The sequence below is a fragment of the Balaenoptera acutorostrata genome, chromosome 6 (assembly GCF_949987535.1).
Source record: "Balaenoptera acutorostrata chromosome 6, mBalAcu1.1, whole genome shotgun sequence".
NCBI lineage: Eukaryota > Metazoa > Chordata > Mammalia > Artiodactyla > Balaenopteridae > Balaenoptera > Balaenoptera acutorostrata.
In genome coordinates, this window is record NC_080069.1 from 89,632,519 (window position 1) to 89,656,876 (window position 24,358).

Consider the following 24,358-nt stretch of genomic DNA (forward strand, 5'->3'; position numbering starts at 1 on the left):
TGGGAGAGCAAGAAGTGTTCCATTTTTTTACTGGTAGGGCTTGGCAGGATTTTGTTTCTGCTCTCCTGGTCACTTACTCATCCTGAATCCCCTGACACCTCTCTTTCGGAATTCTTCTTTTCTTTTTTACTTGGAATTAGAAGGGAAATAGTATCAATAGTCTTAACAAGGCAGTTAGATTTAACATTATATTTAAATCATGATGGTATATCCAGACTTGTTTAAAATTGTATAATCCATTGCAGTGGTGTACGTATCTGGTTTGTTAAAGGGGTAATTTGTACACACTGCATTTACAAACATCTGATTCTTGGGCTGATAAATATCTGGGGTTGTTTTGTGGGTTTCTTACATTAAATGGAATGACCTTGGACAGTAGACCTATTAGGTCTACTGACAGTCTACCTTAAAGAAATAAACTAAAGCCTAAGCGTTCATTTCAAAATTGGAAGAGCTGAGGCCAAGTTGAGTTTTTTATGAATGAAATTATACTTTATTGAATGCCTATTGAAATGACTTTTTAGTGTGTAAAACTATTGGGTCTGGTATTAGATCATCAGTAGTTATTGAGGTCCATTAAAGTAGTAATGGATGGAGAGGGGAGTTCTCATGCTATTTTTGGTATGCCAGAACCTAAGGAAGCAGCCATCTTATATATAAGTTTATTGCTGATTTTATTATTGTTTGCTATTGCCATTGGACGTTAAATAAATAAATCTTTGACTTAAAAATTCGAGCAAAGAGTTAATTATGAATAAATATATCTAGACAAAAATTTCCGTCATGAGGGACTTAAGAGAAGTAATAGAAGGTGATAAACTTGATAAAAATTGAGGTAAAGTGATCTATACATAAAGGGTCTTAAACTGGTTGGTTAAGTGGGTATATTCTTTAGATTAGGTAATCTTTTATAAATACTTCTTCATAAAATTTAAAATAGTATAAAAGAGTATCAGTTTATGATGGTGATGATATTGATTGTGTTCCCAATGACTTCCACCTTGTCAGATCCTGTGGTCCATTCTCATTCCTCTTTTTGGATTAATCATCAGTAGTTGACATTTTTTCCCTTGGCTTCAAGGATACCTCCTGTCTTGGTTCCCCTACCTCACTGGCCATACCAAGGATTCATTGGTCAGTTTATCCTTTCTGTAGGATATACAATGTGGGTAATGCTTAAGAGTTAGGGTTTTAAAGTTAATTTGTCTTCATAAATCTTGGTTCTGCTGCTTATTATGTAGACCTTGGGCAAATCACCCCACCCTGTTGTGCTTCAGTTTCCTGACCTGTAAAATGGAGGCTTGTTATGAGGATTAAATAACTTAATATATGTAGTAAAGCTTTGAGAACAGTATTTGGTGCATAGTGTAATATGTTAGCTATTGTTACTATCTTTATGACCTTTATACTTTGTAGGCCCCAGGGCTTGGCCTTCAGGTGGCTTCTCTTCTATAGTCATTTCCTACAAGATCTCATTTAATTCCTATAGCTCTCTTGTGAAGGCTAGACTATTTCCTCTGACCTTTTTTTTTTTTTCCTCCAGCTTTACTGAGGTATAATTGACACTCTTCCATATTTAATAGACGTCCTAAGAAATCAGATCTGAAGTCTTGATTTGGCTTCCCTCTTCTCTCCTCAGCCCCTGTAACTTTTCACCTCAGCAAATGGGAGCTCCATGTTTCCAGTTGCAAAAAAACACTGAAGTATTCTCTGTCTTCCTTCTCTCACATTCAGTCCATCAGTAAAAGCAATTAGTTCTGGGGTATATCTAGAATCTGACTTCTCATCACTTCTCCTATAACTGTCCTAGTTGGGTATGATCTCTTGATGGAATATTGCATAGCCTTCCAGCTGTTCTTTCACTAATATTCTTGCCCTCTTACATTCTACTCTCCATAAAGCAGTCACAGAGACCCTTTTAGTTAGATCATGTGACTTCTTTGCTCAAAACCTTCCAGTGGACCTCGCACCAGGAAATTCAGAATCCTTACTTTGTTCTACAAGGACTTTCATGACTCACCCTCAAGTCCAGTGCCACTCCATCCCATCTATCTCACCTAACCTTAACCTGCCGCTGTTTTTCTGTTTTGTTCAGCTTTAGCCAAACTGGTCTCCTTTCTCTTTCTAGGATGCAACAAGAATTCTTCAGTCTCAAAGGCTGAAATGTTTTTTTTTTCCTGTTCCAGAATTAATGTTTTAGAGGCCGAAGTCTGAAATCAAGGTGTCTGCAGGGTCGGTTGCTTCTGCAGGCTTTAGAGAATCCTTTTCATGCCTCTTCTAGCTTCTGGTGGCTGCCAAAAATCCTTGATGTTCCTTGTCTTGTAGATGCTTCATTCCAATCTCTGTCTTTGTCTTCACAAGGCTTGCTTCTACCTATCTGTGGTCTCAAATTTCACTCTCCTTTCTCTTATAAGGTCACCAGTCATTGGCTTAAAGGCACTCTAAATCCAGAATAATCTCATCTCAAGATCTTAAATTGTATCTGGAAAGACCATATTTTCAAATAAGGTCACATTCACAGGTAGTGGGGGGGGGGTTACAACTTGGACATATCTTTTTTTTTTTTTTTGGACATATCTTTTTTGAGAGGGACATTATTCAGTGCACTTCCAGTAATAAGTGTCCATTATTCCTTGTTTCTCATTTTTCAAAATTTCATTGAATTTGCTTAACATCTCATATTACGCAGTAAATCTGTTGCATGTTTTTTTCTGACATACCTAATAATATTTAGGAGGTTGTTTTATTTCTCACCCTTATTGCTCAGAAAAATGAGCTCTTGCCCTTTCATGGTGGGATTTTTCGATGGGGAGGAATCTTTTTTGTTAAACTTACTTTACTGTCATTTTTTTCAGGGTATTACACATGTGTTCTAAACATATTGTATGATATATGTTTAGTTTAATATTGTTTATTTTTTGGTGTTTACTCCTTTAATTTTGTCTTCCTATCCCACCTCTTGTAGATAACACATAAATAAATCTTGAAATTTGGGGTAGGAGAAGTAGGGGAAGTTAATCCACTTCCAAGGTTGACATCATTTTCAAAGTAACTGATTCCATAGATAAGCAGAATATATTTCATTTAATAGCTATGAGAGATGGATTTTCATAAACTTTTATCCAAAGGAACTAGATTCGCACATTCAGTATAAAGAGTGTCATGAAAATGTAAAGTTCATTAGTATGCGGTATATTTTTATCCCCTTGAATGTAATTTAGAGATTATATACTGTAATAGGATTTATGACATTATACTGTTTAATCTTTAGGGTGTTACAGACACATCAAGGACAGTTGGCAGTAACTGAAGTTTGCCTACATTTTAAGAATGTATTAGAATTACAGAATATCATGAATTTTACTTAAAATTAAACAAAATTTATACTCTTAGAATATTACCAAAATCATTTTTTTTCTGCAGGCCAAGAATAAAATCTTTAAGAACTAGCAAGATGAATTAAAGATGAAATGATTTATTTCTAAGGTTAGGCTTTAATTAATACATGGGGGATGATTTTGGCATTTCTTCAAAGTATTTGTTCCTGTGTATCTGAATTTGCACCTCCTCAATAACCTAACTGGGATTTATAAAATGGAACAATCTCTTTTCTCCAATTTGGCACTCAAAAGGAACTCTGACTTACAAAAGGTGAGTATGTTTTTCTATCAGGTATTCCTGATAGAAATGCCATTCTAAAATAAGACAAGCAAAAATAATGCCCAGTGAACCTTCTTCAGCTTTTTTCTTTTTGTACAATAAATAAAATGCTTGCCATTCTAAAATAAGACAAGCAAAAATAATGGCCCAGTGAACCTTCTTCGGCTTTTTTCTTTTTGTACAATAAACACATTGATATTTTACTGACATAAAATGTGTATTTTATTTGAACCTTTAAATAATTGCTCATTTTTAAAATTTGCTTTAATCCTATTGTTTATAATTTCTTTTTTGTTGGATTTGAATAGTTTAGATTGTAAACTCCTAAAAGGGCAGAGAAACTCTTTTCATGTTTCTACTTTGGGAGAAGAGAGGATCAATGGAAAGAAATGAGGAAAATGTCTGTGCTTTTAAAGCTCTATGGAAATTAGATTTTTCACACAGTTGCTCCTCTTTAAAATATGCAAGTAGTAGTTTTATAGTTTTTTTGCCCTCTTTTGAGTTGGGGTTGTTTGATACAGTTTTTGTCTTATATATTATATCTACAGACATTGAAAACCCCACCAGACACCTTTTGCTTTCTGTTTTCAAACGTATTTTAAAGATCTTGAGGAGAACAACTATTACCATTTCTGTTGCTCATCTCTCATTCTTAATGTTCAAGTTTCATTCTGGTGTCATATTCTCTAGGGAGAATTTCCCTTAGCAGTTCTTTTAGAGCAGATCTGCTGGTAATGTATTCTCTTAATTTTCCTTCATCTGAGAATATCTATATTTCAGCTTCATTCCTAAAGGATATTTCCCCTGAATATAGAATTCTGGGTTTACAGTTCTTTTCTGTCAGTGCTTAAAAATGTCATTCCATTTCCTTCTGGTCTCTGTGGTTTCTGATGAGAAATTCTCAGTCATTTCAATTTTGTTCCTCTGTAAGTAATACAAGTAAAGCTGAAAATCTGAGTTTTCAGCCATTATTTCCTCAAAATTTTAATTTCTGCATGTAGATCTCTTGTTACTACCACATAAGTCTCTGAAGTTTTTGGCCTCTTAAAATTTTGTCTCTTTGTTCAGAATGGATATTCTCTATTAATCTATCTTCATGGTCACTGGCTATTTCCTCTATCATATTTATTCAGCTATTAAACCTGTCCAATGGGATTTTTATTTTCGTTTTAGTTTAAAATTTTGTATCTTTATGTCTTTTATTTCTTTGAAGAGATTTTCCATCTTTCCACTCATTTTAAGAGTGTTTGCTCTTACTTGGACATTTGCATAGTAACTTCTTTTAGTTTTTGTCAGATAAATCCATCATCTGTGTTATTTCAGTGTTGCTATCTGTTAATTATCTTTTCTCATAAAATGAGGTTTTCCTGGCTCTTCATATGTCAAGTTATTTTGGACTACATCCTTGACAATTGAAGTTACATTATGAGACTGTGTCTTGTTTAAATCCTATGGTGAATGTTGACATTTTTTGCTTTAATAGGCGATCAGTCTGGTTGGGTTCAGGAGGATTGTGGCTCTAATGTCAGTTCCTTTTACAAAACCTCTGCAGTACTATTTGGATCTATCCTGCAAGTGTGCCAAACAGTGGCCAGTCTATAAACTGGGTGGTTGTCTGTCCCATATTTAAGTTCTCAGAGTCTGTGGTATGCAATTTTAGCATCAGCTCCCTGCATGCACAGTTTAGTAGGAGTGAGTCCAAAAGCTGATAAACAGCTTTATGGGATCACTTTCCTGAGCTTCTCCCTCTTTACCGTCTCCCTGATACTTTTTGATTACCTGAGCCTCCTCTTTTTGGTCCTCTAGCCATAGAGTTGGGAATTTACTTAATTCCTTTCTGCTGTCTACTTTTTGCAACTGGGGCCAAGTAGCTGGAAGACAGAGAGAAAAAAGCAAGGATGGAATTTATGCCATCCTCTTGAAGAGGAAGGTTTCCTTCCTCAGAGTTTAGACTCCAGGACCCATTGCTGCTGCTGTAACTTCCTCTTCCACCATCTCAAGATTGCTTGGGGGCTGGGGTACAAGAGAATGTTGTAAAGAACACAAACCTGGGGAATTTCTTCTACTCTGAGTGTTAAGAGACTCCTTTCCTGCTCAAGCTACTACTAAAGGGCTTGGCCTGGAGTTCCCTCTTTCTGCCTGAGTACCCACTGGAGGTTTCCACTGTGTTGAGTCTAGGCCAGAGGATAACAAAGGGGGAAAGATGGTAAACTTATCACTAGTTTGGTGATAATTCAAATTCTGATCTTCCCCAATCTACTTGCTAATGTTTGCTCTTCAGAGTCCTTAAATAGTCCTTAATAGCTGTCCAAGTTTTATACCTGCGTTCAGTGGGAAAGACTGGGTAGAGTGTGCTTATTCCATCTCATCTGGGTCTGGAACTCCTGATATGTTTTTGAAATCAGCAAAAGGTTTAGCTCTTGGAACTCTAGGGGATAGGTTTCTCTTCACTCTGATTTCATGCCTCATGTTGTTTAAGAATGCATGTGTTAGTACGATTATCATACTAAATCAAGTCAGACAGAGAAAGACAAATATCATATGATATCACTTATATGTGGAATCTAAAAAGATGATACAAATCAACTTATTTATAAAATAAAAACAGATTCAGAGACTTCCAAAATTAACTTATGGTTACCAAAGGGGAAAGGTTGGGGGGATGGGATAAATTAGGAGTTTGGGATTAACATTTACACACTACTATATATAAAATAGATAATCAACAAGGACCTACTGTAGAGCACAGAGAACTCTACTCAATATTCTGTAATTATGTAGGAAAAGAATCTGAAAAAGAATGGATATATGTATACATATATATATGTATATGTATAACTAAATCACTTTGCTGTACACCTGAAACTAACACAACATTGTAAATCAACTATACTCTAATATAAAATGAAATTCAAAAAATGAGGAAGAGACAGAACACAGAATAGTGGTTACCAGAGATTGGGGAGCATGGTGGGGAGAGGAATAGGGAGTTACTGTTTAATCCCAGAGTTCAGTCTGGGATGATAAAAAAGTTTTGGAAATGGTATGGTATTGGATGCACAGCAATGTGATTGTACTTAATGCCAATAAATTGTACACTTAAAATGTTTTAAAAATATACATATTTATATACATATGATTAATAGTATACATAAAACCGAATTTTGTAATGATTTGTGACAAAATTTTAATAAAATTTATTAATTTTGATACATTATTAATGTGAGGTATGGGACTAGGTGCTTTACACATCATGTAATTTAATTCTCTTATCATCCATTCTGGGTAGGTAGCATTATTACCATTACAGAAATGATGAAAATAAGTAGTTTGCTTATAAATGAATTACCTTTTGTCATCACCTTTATTTTAGAAATATATAATTAGAATCTGTAATCCTCTAAGTCCTGTGATTGTTTTATACACTTATTGCAGAATAGGTTTTATTCTTGCAGGATATGTATTTTAGGTGATCATAAACTCTCTGTATATATATTAGTGTATTCTAGTCTACATAGAATTTGAGGTTATTGCTTTTGAGTCTTTGCTCATAATTTAAAATGTGTATTACCATGAACTTATTGCAACTATTAATAAAAAATTGGTGAGACTTCTGGAGAACTCCATTAAACATTGAAAAAAAAAAAAAGAATGCTTGTGTTAGAACCCACATGAGGAAACTAGCCTATTTATGGGTACATTAAATGGGCAGATTTAGAAAAACATTTTGGGCACTGGAAACCCTTGGAATTTTTGCTTTGCAGATAAGTATGATAACTAAATCTTTTCCTATGTAAAAAGCAATTTTACTTATTTTTACTCTCCAATTTGTCATAAGTAAGATTCCAGTCCAAACATCTAACCGATATTTTCCAGCAAGCTTATTTTTTGTTTTTCGTACTTATTAGAAGTGCAATAGGTTTTGCTTTTTCATCACCAGTGCATTTTTTTTAAAATAAATTTATTTATTTTATTTATTTATTTTTGGCTGCATTGGGTCTTCATTGCTGTGTGCGGGCTTTCTCTAGTTGCAGCGAGTGGGGTCTACTCTCTTCATTGCCGTGCACGGGCTTCTCATTGCGGTAGCTTCCCTTGTTGCGGAGCACAGGCTCTAGGCGGACGGGCTTCAGTGGTTGTGGCTTGTGGGCTCTAGAGCGCAGGCTCAGTAGTTGTGGCGCACAGGCTTAGTTGCTCCGCGGCATGGGGGATCTTCCTGGACCAGGGCTCAAACCCGTGTCCCCTGAGTTGGCAGGCGGATTCTTAACCACTGCACCCAGTGCATTTTTTTGAAAGTGTGTTGAAAATTTTTCTTTCTTATAGTTCTTTCTCTTCTCCCCGTGTTTCCTCTTTTTCTTCTTATCTTTCTTTAATTTTCTGTCCTCCTTGCATGTTTTCATTACTGTATTTATTCAGGCACCCCCACCTCCAGTCCTACTGCTAAAAGGGGTGGACCTATATAGGGGTGCTTCTCTAAGAGTTTAAACTCTGGGAAAATATCTCCCCCTCTCCCCCGACCCCATGCTGTCTGCCTCTGCTCTCCCCCTGGCTAATTAGAATTCCAAAGGGCATTAATAACCATTTAAATTAATTGGATTATACCTGCAGTTGCTAAAGGTGAGATTCAGGCTGTTTAACCCCCTGTTGACGAACCCAAACACCAATCAAAACTGGGTAGGAATTCAACATTTTATTTTCATTTCTGCCCTAAGGAAGAAGAAACTCTGTGACATAAAGCTTATACAGACTGCTCTGCCTCTCCACTTGCAGCAGTCTAGTAATGCAAGGAAGCCCTGCCATTCATTCAGCCTTCATTAGGTGACCAGAGCTAAATAGTTTGATCTTGTGAAAATACATTTGCATTGTTAGTGAAAGCCCTTTGGGGCAGAGCTGTAGAAAGCCACCTAATAGTAAATAATACTTTAGTGTCATAAAGAGCTAAAAATTCTCTTAGCAACTGATGTTGCAACAGTAATTTGACAACCGACATCTCCCGAGAGACATTAAGCAGGTGGAAAAACAGCTATAATTTCACAGCTGTAGATAAAAAGGAGTATAAATTGAATGACCAGTCTTAACAGTCAGAAGAAACCCTACCAAAAAAGAAGAAACTACAGGTTATCTAGTCCAAACTCCCTCATATAGGTGTTCTTTCTTTCTTCAACACAGTGGAGATGGTCACCTAGTCCCTGTATAAACATCTCAGTAACAACAAATATTAAAAAGGCAGCCCACCCCATAATCAGATGACTTGTCATTGTCAGAGAATCCCAGTCTGAAATTAATAACTGTTATTTCATAGAGCATTATTCCAGTACAGCTACATGTTGAACTATTTTCCCGACTCCTCATTTCCTGACCCCACCACTAGGTCAGGTGTATATTTTTGAAATTTAAAAATATATTGGAGAATAAAATGTTTAATAAGCATGGCCGTAAGAGAGCATTCTTCATACATGGTTGAAGTTGAAAAATTTTAGACAAGAAAAGGAATCAGATGCAATGTATATCTCTTTGCATGTAACAGACTATTTTCAAAGAATTATTCTTTTCACCACTAATGTGTGTGTCAACTGTGGAAAAGTCTAGATTCAGGAACTAAGTAAGAAAAATTAGTTTGAGAAAAAGACATCTACTGGAATCTGCACAGCACTGCTTCAACAAAGATATCTGCTAGTCAATAGATGTCATCCCCTACACCTGTCTAAAATGACTCATTTCTTTTCCTGATTACCACTTATGGATTTTTCCCTTTTTAAAAAAACTTTACACAAAATGTAAACTTCATACATTGGGATTATTCTTTGGTCTGGATCTTTTCTTTGAATGAAATAAGCTTTGGGATGCTTATTTAGATGTTCAATGGAACAGTGTGGAGAACAGTAATTGTGTTTGTGCTAAAGAATTAATCCATTTAGTCATGGGAAGCATTACTTAGCCTTTCCTTAGCAGCTGAATTGTGGTGCAACTTAGGGGCTATTTTAGGATTTTAGCCTCAAACAGAAACTTTTAGAAATGAAGGTTTATTTGTATTGATGAACATATGCTTTTGAATAATGAGCCATTGAATTGATTTCAATGAAAGTGAAATTGTTTTTCAATTCACAGTTCTTATTTTATGTTTAACCATGAATTGAAAGCTACATCTTTGTATTGCCCAAATTAAAAAAAAAAAAAAGATATTAAAGTCAGAAAAATACATTCTAACAGAAAAAGTGGGTTGATAAATAATTGTACTATGTCAATCACACATTGTAATAAAATTACCTTATCAACTGTAATTATTCTCTTAAAATAGAAAAAATTTCTGCATTTTGATATGTAACAGGCCAAAAAAGGGTGTTGGGAAAGTCATATTTCCATCTCAGAAGAATAATTATTCCATATATTCAATCAAACATTTTTTTAGATTGTTAGTTTAAATGATTAGGTAAAAGGGAACTTCCTGACTGATATAAGCTACCTGCATATGTGCACCGTACTGTAGTCTGCCAAGTCCTGTTAGACTGAAGAAAAATCTAATTACTATTTTAAAAAACTTTGTGCTTATTGCAGCCTATCTATTTATGTTGTTGGATTTTTCCCTTGTTTCATAGAGCATTTTATAGGTACTACCAGTTAACAGATATTTATGGAGCATTCACTATATGCTAGTACAGAGTTGAACTGTACTGAGGTGGATGGATATATTCTAAGAAAAACAATTTCTGGTTTCAGTCCAAACCTTCAAAGCAGTAAGTTAAAGCTATTTAGCTTACCTCCAAACCTCTTTATAAGCTTCCCTCAAAGAATTAGCCCTATGTGTGTGAGTGTGTATGTGTAGGGAGTGGTACTGAACCTTTTTACACTCTGCAGTAGAGTTTATTAAAATAACAGATTTATTGAGATATAATTCATCCATTTAAAGTGTACAATCAGTGGTTTTTAGCCTATTCACAGAGTTGTGCCAACATCACCATAATTAATATTAAGACATTTTCATCACTCCAAAAAGGAATCCATCCCCGTTAGCATCACTCCACCAGTATGCCCAAAACTTTCAGCCCAAGGCAACTGCTAGTCTACTTTCTGTGTCTATAGATTTGCCTGTTCTGGACATTTCATATAAATAGATTTATATAATATGTGGTTCTTTGTGACTGGTTTCTTTGACTTAACATAATGTTTTCAAGGTTCATCCATGTTTCAGTAGCATGTATCAGAACTTAATGCCGTTTTTTATTTAATTAATTTTTATTGGAGTATGGTTGCTTTACAATGCTATGTTAGCCTCCACAGCACAACAAAATGAATCAATCAGCCACACATATACAGATATCCCCTCCCTTTTAGACTTTCCTCCCATTTAGGTTACCACCACGCATTAGGTAGAGTTCCCTGTGCCATACGGTATGTTCCCATCAGTTGTCTATTTTATACGTAGTGTCAATATATGTGTCAATCCCAGTCTCCAGTTCCTCCCACCCCATCGCTTTCCCCCTTGATATCCATACAGTTGTTCTCTATGTCTGTGTCTGTATTTCTGCTTTGCAAATAAGATCATCTATACCATTTTTCTAGATTCCACATAAGAACTTAATGCCTTTTTATGGCTGAATAATATTTTATTGTATGTATACCACATTTTGTTTAACCATTCATCAGCTGATGGACATTTGGGTTGTTTTTACTTTTGGGCTATTAGGAATAATCCTGCTGTGAACATTTGTGTACAGGTTTTCCACAGACTTTTAATTCTCTTGAGTATATACCTAGGAATGGAATTGCTGGTTCTTACTCATTTCCTCTTTTTTAGAATGCGTAATTTACTGTTAACTTAGCATCTGTTTCTTTCCTTCTAGTCTCACTGTATCTCTCCAAATAAGGCCCTAGCTAATTCTCTGACTTTCCCCCTGTCTCTGCCTGAGGAAATTGTATTTATCTTTCAAGGCATGGCTCCAGTGTATCTCCTTTGTGAGATCATTTCCAGTCATACCTACCAAATAATTATTTTTGTATTAATCTTTAGCGCTTGATGCGTATTGCTGTTGTATCAAAATTTTATGATAGTTACATAATGTGATTATGCATATTAGTCTCACTAGACTTTGAAATCTTGAATACAGGGATTGCCAGAAGTCTTTGCTTCTTTGGCATATGCATAGCAAAATGCCTGGCACACAGCACTTAGTAAGGGTTGTTGGCTTAACTTTTGCAGTCTTCTTGCTCAGTTTCTCCATGATGTAAATCCATCTCACACACTACTGATTTTCCTATTCCTTACACTGGCATTCAAGACTTTGTTGTTTCCGCATCATCAACCAAAGCACTCATTGTTTCCCCAGATTTTCTTGTTTTCGAGCTTCATCGCTTCTTCCTGCTTTTCTCCCTGTGCAGAATGTTCCTTTCTCTTGTCTCAACCTTTTAGTAGCCTTCTTACCTTTCAAGCCATTTGTGAATCAGGTGCTCAGACATATTCCTAAATGACATTTAAGAATGTTCAGCTATATTCTTAGGGTCAGCCTAAACTTTAGAATCTGTATTATGCATTTATCTTGTTCTCTTAGGTACAGACCAAGGAACAGAATGTATATTTAAGCAGTCTCTGGTTTTCAAAGCCTAATTTGCAAATTCCTGGTACAAATGAAATACCGCCAACACCTCTATCTCCAACTCCCTAGCCACCCAAAATAATTTTCTCCTCCTTCCTACTCCCCACTTCTGCTTTTCTTTTTTTTACTCCTGTTGTTAAGGTGCCCTTTTTTTCCTTTGTAGGTATATGCACAGCTTTTATGGTGAAGTAGAAGATAACTACTTCATTCTTTGCTGAGGATGGGCCCATGGATGAGTTGTTTCATAAGAGGCACTCATCTGAATAACTATATGTTTGCCAGAGGCACCTACCTAGGTAACTCAGTGCCTTTTGGTGCCAGATGTTTCCTAAGCATGTCATTCTGGATTTGTCTTTTTCTGGAGGGCATGTATTTATTTATGACCATTTAAGGATACATTTTAGTTTGTATTGATAGAAGCAGTATTAGCTAGGAGTGAAACCCAGTAAATGGGTGACAGTGTGATGATAAAACCAATCTATTAAAAAGAGAGTGGTAGTTTCATGTAAATCTGTGTCAGAAGTATCAAAATTAACTTATCTTGGGTTGGTAGCTTCTACTTATTTTTGATAGCGCCCCTTTAGAAGAATGATAGTGTTAAGGCATGAGAGTCGAATTATTTTCTAAGGGGCCAAAGGCAGCTTAAGAAAGTTTTAAAGATGGAAGAGATACTGAGTATTGTATTAAAAAATAGGTGTAAAAATATATTATGGCAGAAAGAATGTAGAAAGTATATGGACTTTGGATTCAGGTAGACCAGGGGTCTATCTCTTTCACTTTTGACACTGTGAGCCTCAAAGTTTCTCTGCTATAAAAAATGGAGATTATAGTACAAAGGTTATTCATTAGAAGTGAATGAGAACCTGTGAAATGCACTTAACACAGCACCTGCACATAGGTCCTGCTACATATAGATATTAATTCTTTCTTCCCATGAATGTTTATTAAATCAAATTGTTTCTATCCTTTTACTTTTCTCTGCCCTCAGGAATTTCCTTCTCCCTCCTTCTTAGTCCAAATCTATCAGTTTACCTGAAATCTCATATCCTCCATTGTAGCTTTTCCTGTGTGAGCTCTGTGACCTTATTTTCCTCATCTTCAAACTGGAAGATTGAATCGAATGCCTAGCCCCTTTCTGCTCTTCATTATGATTCTCAGAACCATACTCAGGCATTGATACTACTCTTTGAACTTCTCTGGCACTTTGCTTGCCTACACCACACAATTAAGTACTCTGATCTTGTACGTAGTGTTACATGAGTGTGGGTATATTGAGGACATGCTCTAAAAATTGGACCGATGCTACTTTATCTGTATTTATCACTTGTACCATGGTGGCATTTGAATATAGAGGGGAATATTACTCTTGTTTTGTTGGGTCAGTATTTTTAATAGAAAATTGGATGATGGTTAGAACCCAGATTGGAATACCTGATTCTACCGTGATTTAGGAGATAATACGGAGGTCCAGTGAGAGACTTTAGGGGCTGCATAGTAAAGCAGTAGGGTAGTGTAGAGTTAAATAGAATGAGCCTTGCCACTCAAGAATCTTAGATCATACAGGTAGAGAAGCAAGCTGGGTGCAAACGGGATTTGGTATAGAGAATTAAACTATTGATATTTGGAGTAATGGTACTCAGGAAACACATCTGAAAAAGTAATAATGTGGGGGGTTAAACTAATATAGACTCTAGAGGCATTTAGAGGATTGGGTGGAACTTGGGTTTGCACAGACATCATGCTTTAAGTTTAAATGATGTATTTATTATCTTCATGGAGCATTTATTCTTCTCAAAGGGAAGATTTATTTTGGATGTTGTTCTGGTTAACTTTAGGAAGGCTTCTGTGTGAAATTATGCTGAAATTGGTTTTAAGAATGTAAATCCCATAAATCCACAGCTTGAGTAACAAATCGAATCTCTAACAAATACACGGAATTTAAGAGAAAAACCCCACTTCTAAAAGAATACCTAATATTATATTACGAACGGTTATTATATACATAGATTCTGTATCCAAAGGATATCTTTATATGTCACTGGATCTTTGTCACTGCCTACTCTCACTTAGGTGTTGCAGAACTAGAACTCAGATTTCTTGGATTCTGGTATCTTTTATAAAGGCAAAACCCATATAAAGCACACTGCATTGCACACCTAAATGGCTGCAAGGTTTTGTTGAAAAATTGAGTGAACAAATATCTATTATTTTATAAGCCACTGTAGGCACTGCAGAAAAACATATAATATAGTTCTTTTGTTTATTCTCTTCCCACCTCCTTAAGATATATGAAAAATACTGCCAAGAAGTAATATTTGTGATGTGATCATGCAAATCAGTATATTTTGTGTCTAATGTAGTTAGTTCAGCAAGTGGGAAGATGACTGTATTATGGGGCAAATATGGAATGTTGCATGGGGAAAGAAACAACTGAACTTGAATTCTGGAGAATCTGGTATAGAGAGACTTTGACTATGTGGAGGAAAAGGAATGGCATTTTAAACACGGAGAAGTGGTGATGATGTGTATGAGAATGAGATAGGAGAGACACTACCTACAAAACCATTAGTTTACTCCTAAATTTGAGGGGTAATTTATACTAGGTTGTAATGGCAGTATTGAAGATAAATAAAAGATTGCCAAAATAATTTTGAAGTAAGAGTCAGCAGGGCTTGATAACTTGTTAAAAGGATTGATGAAGAGAGGACTGAAAGAGAGTTTTGAGGTTGTAAGTCTAGGTGATTTTTAAAATGATTCTACCACTGACAGAAATAGAGAATTTGGGAGGAAGAGCCAGTTTAGACATAAGATTGTGAGTTTAGTTTTAGTTTTAGATGTATTGAATTTGAGATATCATGTTTGATTTAAATGAAGAAATTATCAAGGTACTTCAAGAAACAGGACTAGAGGGACTTCCCTGGTGACACAGTGGTTAAGAACCCGCCTGCCAATGCAGGGGACACGGGTTCAAGCCCTGGTCCGGGAAGATCCCACATACTGCGGAGCAGCTAAGCCCGTGCGCCACAACTACTGAGCCTGTGCTCTAGAGCACGCAAGCCACAACTACTGAGCCCACATGCCACAACTACTGAAGCCCGCGCGCCTGGAGCCTGTGCTCTGCAACAAGAGAAGCCACCACAATGAGAAGCCCGTGCACCGCAACGAAGAGTAGCCCCCACTCGCCGCAACTAGAGAAAGCCCGCGCACAGCAATGAAGACACAACACAGCCAAAAATAAAAACAAATAAATAAGTTAAAAAACAAACAGAAAACAAATGTAACTTATGATTCTATAGCAGATAAAAGAGTATTTGATTGAAAGGGGACTTAATTTTAAGAAATAGGCATATTTTTAGTGGTGCAATGATTTTGAGACTTATTAGAAGAGAACTCATACCTTATAGAAAATATTTTGTTTTATATTTCCCATCATGTTTTTCTTTGATATTTAGCTCTTTGTTTCATTATGACCAGTTTTAGCACTATAAAAGTTAAATATATTAATCAGTTTTAGCAGGTTACTATTTAAAACTGAGTATTTAAGATTAACTTTTTTCCCTAGTGTGTTCGTTTTTGAGCTCCCTCTTTTATATAAATATTTGATTTATAGATATTTAGCTTCTGTGTAATAAAATTTAGTGTTATGATTATTTTAATGCCATTTGACAACATCAAAAATCCTCCCAAAATAATCTGGGATATTGTTAAATAGTTAAAATCTGTAACCTTTTTGTCTAAGTAGAAATTAAAAAGAAGGATTAAGCTCTTATTAATGATATTAGGTAATTGTTGAGTAATTATCAAAATGACTGGGTAATTATTAAAATTCGTATTGTTAAGTAGTGTAACATGTTAGTTAAGAAAATATAAGTGCACGATGTGCTTGTTATTTGAGTACATAACACTGTTTTAAATTGGTTGTGTTTTGTTAAGAGGAGGTCACTCTGTTTTATTTTATTCTTATAAAGGAGGAAAAACAGCAATCCAGAACAGTAATCAAAGCCAAGGTGGAGCAAGTTGTTAAAAACACTTTAGAATTAGACTTTTTTTTGTCCCTTCTAGTGTGATACTTTGAAGGCAGCTGCTACAGATAAACTCTAGAGCCCCAGATGGTGGTTGCCTAATCCTCATGAGAATTCATGTCCTGGAAGCAGCTCTTATCTCTCCAGACCTGACATTGTCTGTGAGCTTTTGCTAAGGAGAGAATAATATAAACATGCTATGCATGCGTTTCACTTCTTGAATATGTCAAAGACACAGGAAGTTATAGTAAAGTATAACAAGAACAAAGTTCAAATTATTGAAAGTGTTGTTATTTAAAACACTTGATTTGATGCTAACCTCTGATGAGTGATGGAGTATGGCTTGGGAAGAAAGACACAATGAACATTTTCATGAAACAAAAATAGCACTCCTCCCAATATCATGAATTCAGAGATGTATTATTGTCATTAAGGGGGCAATATCCAAAAGAATCCACTGTTAACTTGACTTGCTCTAGCAATATAAAACAATTCATCTCATAAATGAATGGCTGTATTTCCCACCCAGTAGTCTTCTCTGTTTGGAAAGTCAGAATAACAATTACACTAGTCTGGATTTGCTGTTTTCAAAAAATTTCCAGGAATCTGATCTGTGAGATCTGGCATCTTGACAAATAGAACTGGTTGTCTCTTTGGCATAGCAGCCAAATGTTCTGAAGTAGGGTTGTATAGACTTTATCTACTCTAGGCAGTGTCTCATTGAATATGTGAACAGGAATAATTGTTGAATCACCCATTACTTGATGTTATGACTCTGTAGGCAATATGGGGGTTTTCCTCCCTGAAAATTATTAAATGTGTAATCAAATAAGAAACTATAGTGCCCTTCATAATATAGCCTTAGTCTGTCTTTCAAGTCTTATATCTTCTTCCTCTGAATATTCTGTTCTCCAGCCACTCTGGACTTCTCACTAGTCCCAGAATCTGTTCTGCCCTTTTATGTTATCATACTATGTCTCATTTAATTTCATTTTCCTGAAGAGCCTTTCCTTGAAGGAGCTTCTAGTCATTCTATGAGACCCAGCTCAAATACCACTTCTTTGGTGAATCTTCCACAGATTGAATCATTTCATTTTCTTTTCTCCCATAGTGTTACAGCAACATTAATCTTTCTACGTTGCAAATTTGAATGTCTTAAAAAAGTTTTAACTGTAATTGCATTTTATATCAAACCCAGAGTATCAGCCTAGTGGTTTCTGTCTTCCTTTTTCCGTTCTACTTCTTAGCCAGTCTCATTTTCTCTTTCTTCTTGGCTACCGCCCTGTCACAGAATTAACTTGCTATTATTTCTTCTCCTCAGCCTACTTTATGCTCCTTTTTTGCAGTATAGTGTGCCCCCATATCTGTCTATTTTAGTCTTTCTCATCTTTTAAGATCTTGCCAGATACTGTCTTCTTCATGAGGCCCCCACATTCCAAGTTAGAAATCACAGCGCTGTTGAACACACATTATGTATAAGACATTGTGCTAGATTTGGTTGAGTACAAAAACTAGTCAGAAAAGAGAAATCCTGATCCTTAAAGAGTTTATAGTTTAAAAAGGATAGTTTAACAAGGTAGAAAGTGATGGGAGCCATAGGAGAGAAAGCATTCAGTTGCAGGAACGATTGCAGTCTTGGTATCTATCTGCAAGGGGCGGTTCCAGGACCCACCATGGATACCAAAATCTGTGGATGCACAAGCCTCATAGTTGGCCCTCCATGTCTGAGGATATGGAACCTATAGATATGGAGGGCCGACTGTACTTTCAATTGGGGTGCTCACAAAAGGCATATTTTAAGTAATTTGAATTTATCCGACTCCTCTGTTTAATTGGGAGCTCCTGATGGCAGAGCCAACTCAAGGTTTGCATACTCTGTAATGTCTAGCACAGTATCTCAGGGAGTAGGGAGAAAGGAGATAAATTTGAAAGATAAATGAGAAAGCATTGAATAAAACCCAAGCGTGGGTTATTAGATAGGACAAGGGCTAGGGTGAAGAAAAGACCCATGTTCAGTCATTTTATTTACATTGAATTAGTTAATGATTTCCCCTTGGTGTGTTTGTTATATTTTCCTTGCTTTATGAAATTCTTTTTTTGCCTATCATGTGCTTAGAGTAGTCTGAAACTTCCTGCTTACCACCTGTATCCTATAGCTGTCCACCCACTGGGCTCATTTTCTATTGCTTCCTGTTGCTGTCACATTGGCCTCACTCCCTCCTCCCCACCCACATTCTCTTTTTGGGGTTCTGTTTCCTGCAGTACATTAAGAGGCCAATGAAAACATGCCCCAGATGGTGCTGTTCTTTATCATGATCTCTCGCCACTTTGTGTTCCTATTTAAAAGAGCAAACAAAAAGTAAAACAAAAAGACACATGCTGAGCTGGCTCTGACTTCTCTTACTCTTATTTTTGCTGTTCTCTCTCATTCTTGGTTTCTACTCTGTTTCTTTTTCTTCCTTTACTCTGCTCCCATTTCTACTCTCACGTTTGTATACCACCATTATGAAATCCTTTCTATTCTGACTGGATTGTACATTCTCTTATTCTTGCTTCTTCCCTTTCTTTTTTTTTTTTTTTTTTTTTACTTCTTCCCTTTCTTAATTCTCTTTTTTCTATTCTGTTTTTTCAATTCCATTTCTGTCCATCATCTTTTCTCTCTCTGTTTTCTTCTCCATTTTCGCTTCTGTCTTTATTATCCTCAGCTCTACTTTTTCCATTCTTCATTGTATATTGTATTAAAAAAGTAAAACAAAAGAAAAAGCCAAACAAACCCCAAAACAAAACAGGTAAGTTTCCAGCTGTGTCCATGCCTCTTTTTCTACTTCATTTCTTTATTCCCTGTTGCTTTAGTTAGAGCCAACTCCTTGCTTCCCTCTTCATTATTACTTTTTGTTCTTTTTCCCATATTCCTTCCCCATAATAAATCTTACAAAGCAGTAATCCTGGCTCTTCTCCATTGTTTCCATTCCCCACTCCATGTGCTTCCTCTTTCCATTATTCTTCCAGTGATTTTGTGTGTGTGTGTGTGTGTGTGTGTGTGTGTGTGTGTGTGTGTGTGTTAAGGCCCTAAGATGAGGAAGGTATAGCTAATGTGCAGCTACAATACTGGCTCCTGCAATACTGGTTGTTTTATTAACTCTTAGACGATTTAGTGTTGAAGGTAGAAGGAGAAGCCAAATCAAAAGGAAAAAATTAAAAGTCAGATAAACAATTGGAGAGTGTTTATAGCTGTTTCTATAAATTATGCTTTTTGGAAAACGGAGTTGGAAATGTAATTGAGGAAAAACCAGGTAGGATAGTAGACCAGAGTGAACCATTGGGATGCGCTCTGTTCAAAAATACATATATTTTTTTCTTCCCTCCCCCTCTGAGTGCACCATCCACCAGGTTCTGTTCATTAGGAATGCGTGTGGCTTAACTGGTCTTTTAAAAAGTGCAAATGTCCTATGATACTAAGTCTCATTTAGACCTCGTGTGAGTTACTCTTAATCAGATTATGAATAGGAATTTTAATTTTATTTGAATGTGTGGGAAGGCTGGTAGAAGGAAGGCAAGCTTTAATAGATATTAGAAGGAGCTTTGGTGGACAAGAGTATCATTGCATTCTTCTGTAACTTTTGTTTTGAATTCATTGCATTTTTTTTTAACTGAAGGAGGTATTAGTAATACTCTAGCTTAATTTCTTTATTTTATAGGTTAAAAAAAAAATCCAGTTCAGAGAAGTTGACTTGTTTAGATTTTCTAACTTCTTAGCGATAGAAAAGGGACAATTCTATCCATTGTCCTCTTTGCAGCATCGTATTATTTTTATACTACATTGGATTCCTAGCCATTCCCTGACTTGAAGTGGGAGGAACAGGATCAAAGAGTTAAAAAGGGACAAAAGGTAATATGTGTCTGTGCCTTACCACCTCCTCCTTCCTTCCTCCCTTTATCATCAGCGTATTATAATACTCTGGATTTCCATATTTGAAAAACAGATCCCACTTGAATGACTAAGGATCTGTTGTATTACGAATAGAAGAAAATAAAAATATTAGACCTTTATTAAAGAGGAAAGCTAATAATAGATATATTTAAAAGTCTTTCTCTGCTCTTTTATGTTCATCAAAAACACAACTTCTGTGATAACGAGATTGCTTTTTGTCTAGAAATTCTGAATGAGTTGGGAGAGAAGCCAAAACTAACGAGAGAATCAAGTGGTCCAGCATTACTTGAAAAGTTGAATGTGTTTAAATCAGCAGGTCCCAATGACATGCATCGTAGGGCACTTAAAGATTTGACAGATATCATTGCAGAGGCACTAGCAAATTACCATGCATAGGATGTGAAAAGGGCAGAGTAATGGTAGTTCTTCTAAGCCACCACTTTTGTTAGTCTAGTGCTCATCACCACCTCCCCGCAAAGCTGTAGAAACAAAGAAGCTATACAAAACTCACATTATTTGCATTTCATGGGCCCTTGAAAACACCATTTACTCAGCCGTACCCCATTTTCATTTGTCATTTTCCCAATTTAGCGCATTCTAAATTATAAATCCAGCATAAGTTTTAAGAACTTGTAATGTCTTTGGAAAATAGAGGGTAGAAATAGGACTTCAATTCATTAAGTGTTTCCAGAATTCCAATTTTCAGAGTACTTTTAACAGACTGCTTCATTTGATCCTCCAACCAACACAGAATGTTTCTGGTATACTGTGTAAAGATAAAGATTTACATTCATTGGATTTAATTTGTATTATTAATCCAAACCTTCTTTACATGTTTGTTTATATTATATATTCTGCCTACTTCCACAAAAGGATTTGAGATAGATTGAGATAGGATGCATATAGACTAGGACAGTTAAATATAAAGTCATACATTAAAAGATAAGATAAATTTCTCTCTTCTAGGAACCTGAGGTGAAATGATTACTGTACTTAAGCATTAAATGTAGCTCTCAGCTTTGGCAGCCAAAGCAAAGGGAAATATAATGAGTTATATGGTTTTTTGTTTAATTAAAGAGAAGCACATTACTCTTTACCTTATTTCATGGTTATTTATATACACATTGTGTTATGTCTATAAACTCCATTAGAGTAGGGACATATGGATCCGTGTTTCTAGTTATGACAGTATTTAGCATGAGTGAGCAAGTGGTTGAATATGGTTTCTTTTGAAGAAAGTAACTTTTGGTACTGAAAATTTGTCATTTGAATTCTTAAAAAAAGAAACACTGAGTGATATAAGTTATAGACAACTGTTTAAGGCAAAGTTTTATAAAGGATGCAAAACAGTTCTTTGTATAGCCCTTGCCTTTAGTGAACCCCCCAGAAACGGGGTAACTAGGAAGGGCAGGGTGGTATTTTGAACAAATCATCAGCTTCAGAGTTAGATGAACCCAGGTCTAGTCCCAGATCTATTTACTGCTTTGAGCTCTGTGACCTCGGACAAGCTGTGTAACCTCACTGAGCTTTAGTTTCCTCATTTGTAAAATAGCGCTATTAATACTTTTCTCAGAGGGATTTTGGGTTGTTTAAATGAAGTAATCCAAGTAGCTACTCAACAGTTAGTTTCTTTTTAGGGAAAATAATATCCTGAGCTGAGCATGGGTTTGTGCAGCTGTATAGTTCTGTTTACTCCTTCCTTCTCCTTAGTCCTTTATGCTGTAGTTGTCATATACAGTACATGTGTTTTCACTAAAACCCACAATAAAATATTGCGATTTTTCTTTAGTCTTATGTATTTTTTAAAACTTAGGAGGAAAAACATAAATTTTAATTTACCTGTTTATTTGCAATATCTAGTGTTCTTCATTGCTTCCTGAAAATCTGAATTACCTACTTGGTATCATTTCCCTTCAGCCTAAATAACTTCTTTTATCATTCCTGAAGTACAGATCTGTTGGTGATGAGTTCTCTTAGTTGTCACTTATCTGGAAAGGTGTTTATCTTGCCTTCCTGGTTTTTTTTTTTGGATGTTTGTTGACGTACAATTTAAATACTGTGAAATTCACTCTTTTAGGTAAACAGTTTGATGAGTTTTGATAAATATGTATGGTTGTTATAGCCACCACTAGAATCAAGATGAAGAGAATTTATAACACCCCAAAACATATCCTCATGCCCCGTTATAGTTAGTCCCCCCTCCATGCCCCTGTTTCCTGGCAGCTGCTAATCTGATTTCTGCCCTGATAGTTTTGTTTTTTGCAGAACCTCATGTAGAGAACTAGACAGTATGTAGCCTTCTGTCTGACTTACTTCCTTTAACATAATGCTTTTGAGATTCAACCATGTTGTTGGATGTTATTGTTGAGTAGTATTCCATTGATTAGTTTCACTGTAGTTTATCTGTTTACCAATTGATGGACATTTGGGTTGTTTACAGTTCTTGGCTATTATGTGTAAAGTTGTTTTAAACATTTGTGTACAGGTCTTTAAGTGATGTATGTTTTTATTTCGCTTGGGTAAATACCTAGGAGTGTCCTTTGCTTGCTCATATGTTAAGTATACATCTAACTACTAAAAAATAGCTACAGTGTTTTCCAAACTAGCTCTACCATTGTGCATTCCCAGAGCAAGGTAATGAGGATTGCAGTTGCTCCACAGCCTTGTCAGCACTTCGTATTATCATATTTTAAAATTTTAGCCATAGTAGTATGTATGTAGTGTTATCTCATTGTGATTTCAGTTTGGATTTTGCCAATGATTATTGATGTTGAATAATGTGCGTGTTTGACGTGTGTATTTTTGGTGAATTGTCTGTTCAAATCTTTTATCCATTTTTAGATTTAGCTGTTTGTCATCTTATTATTGAATTGTAAATATTCTTTACAGATCTGGATAAAAGTACTTTATCAGATTGTTTTGCAATTATTTTCTTCCAATCTATAGCTTGTCTTTTCATTTTCTTAATTGTGTCTTTCAAAGGACAAAAGTTTTAGATTTTGATAACTTCTCAGTTTTTCCCTTTATGACATAGCCATTTCATGTCCCATGTTTTAAAAAAAATGCCTAACTTAAGATCATAAAGGTTTTCTTCTGGAGGTTTTATAGTGTTCAGTTTTACATTTGGGTTTATGATTCATTTTGAGTTAATTTTTATATATGCTATGAGGAAAAAGTTGAGATTGATTTATTTGCATTTTTTTCTATTTGTCCTAGAACCATTTTCTGAAGAGACTTCATCCTCCTTTGAACTACCTTGGCACCTTTGTCAAAATCCATTGGCCATATAAACTGGAGTCTATTTTTTTACTTTCTACTTTGTGAAATTGATCTACATGTTTGTGCATAACATAATTTCACGTTGTCTTGGTCATTATAACTGTACTAAGTCTTGAAATTGTGGAGAATAATTTTTCTAGTTTTGTTCTTATACTGTTTTGCTTTGTCTTTCCATTTCTATTTGTATTTTCAAATAATCTAGTTAATTTTAAAAAACTGGAATTTTGATTTTTTGTTGTTGTTGTGTCTCTACATTAATTTGGGGAAGAATTGATATCTTAGTGATAATCTCCTGATTCATGCACATGGTATAGCTCTCCATTTAGTTAGGCTTTCTTTAATTTCTTAAATCATATTTTTGAAGCTTTCAGTCTATATGTCTTGAATATTAATTGGTAAATTTATCTCTAAGTATTTGTTTTGATTGTAAGTGATACTTTTTAATCCAACTTACAATTTTCAGTTGATAGTATAGGCTTAAAATGGTATTTTGTTTCTCTTTTATCCTCCAACCTTGCTAAACTCAGTTGCTTGTGATTTCTTTAGGATTTTCTACATAAATTATCATGTCATATGCAAATAAAGACAGTTTTACTTCATTTATCTTCTTTTTTTTGCTTTATTTTACTGAATCAAGGGCTTCAGAAAATATTGAATAGAAGTGGTGAGAACATACATTCTTGTTTTTTTCCTGATCTTGGCGTGAAGGGGTTCTCTTTTATCAGTACTTATGGGATTAGCTGTAGAGTGTTCATAGATGCCCTTTATCAGGTTGAAGTAGTTACTTTCTGTTCTTAGTTTGTTGAGGACTTTTTATTAGCAATGGCCGTTGGATTTTTTCGATGCTTTTTTTCTGTGTATGGTGAGATGATCACGCG

The 24,358-nt window shown here is 35.4% G+C and overlaps 1 protein-coding gene across 10 annotated transcripts in view; it reads left to right on the forward strand.

Moving 5' to 3' along the window:
* ZCCHC7 (zinc finger CCHC-type containing 7) overlaps window positions 1-24,358 on the forward strand; it is a 188,031-nt gene that overhangs the window by 56,247 nt on the left and 107,426 nt on the right. For 7 of the 10 annotated variants that reach the window (XM_057548828.1, XM_057548831.1, XM_057548832.1 and 4 more), the window contains one exon: window positions 23,418-24,083. The exons of 2 other annotated variants lie outside the window; for them this stretch is intronic. In XM_057548828.1, coding sequence (XP_057404811.1) covers window positions 23,418-23,491 — 74 coding nt within the window. In that variant the 3' untranslated portion in view covers window positions 23,492-24,083. Of the gene's footprint in view, window positions 1-3,423; window positions 3,460-23,417; window positions 24,084-24,358 lie in introns of those variants that run through there. One more of the 10 variants, XM_057548833.1, reaches the window with a different exon arrangement.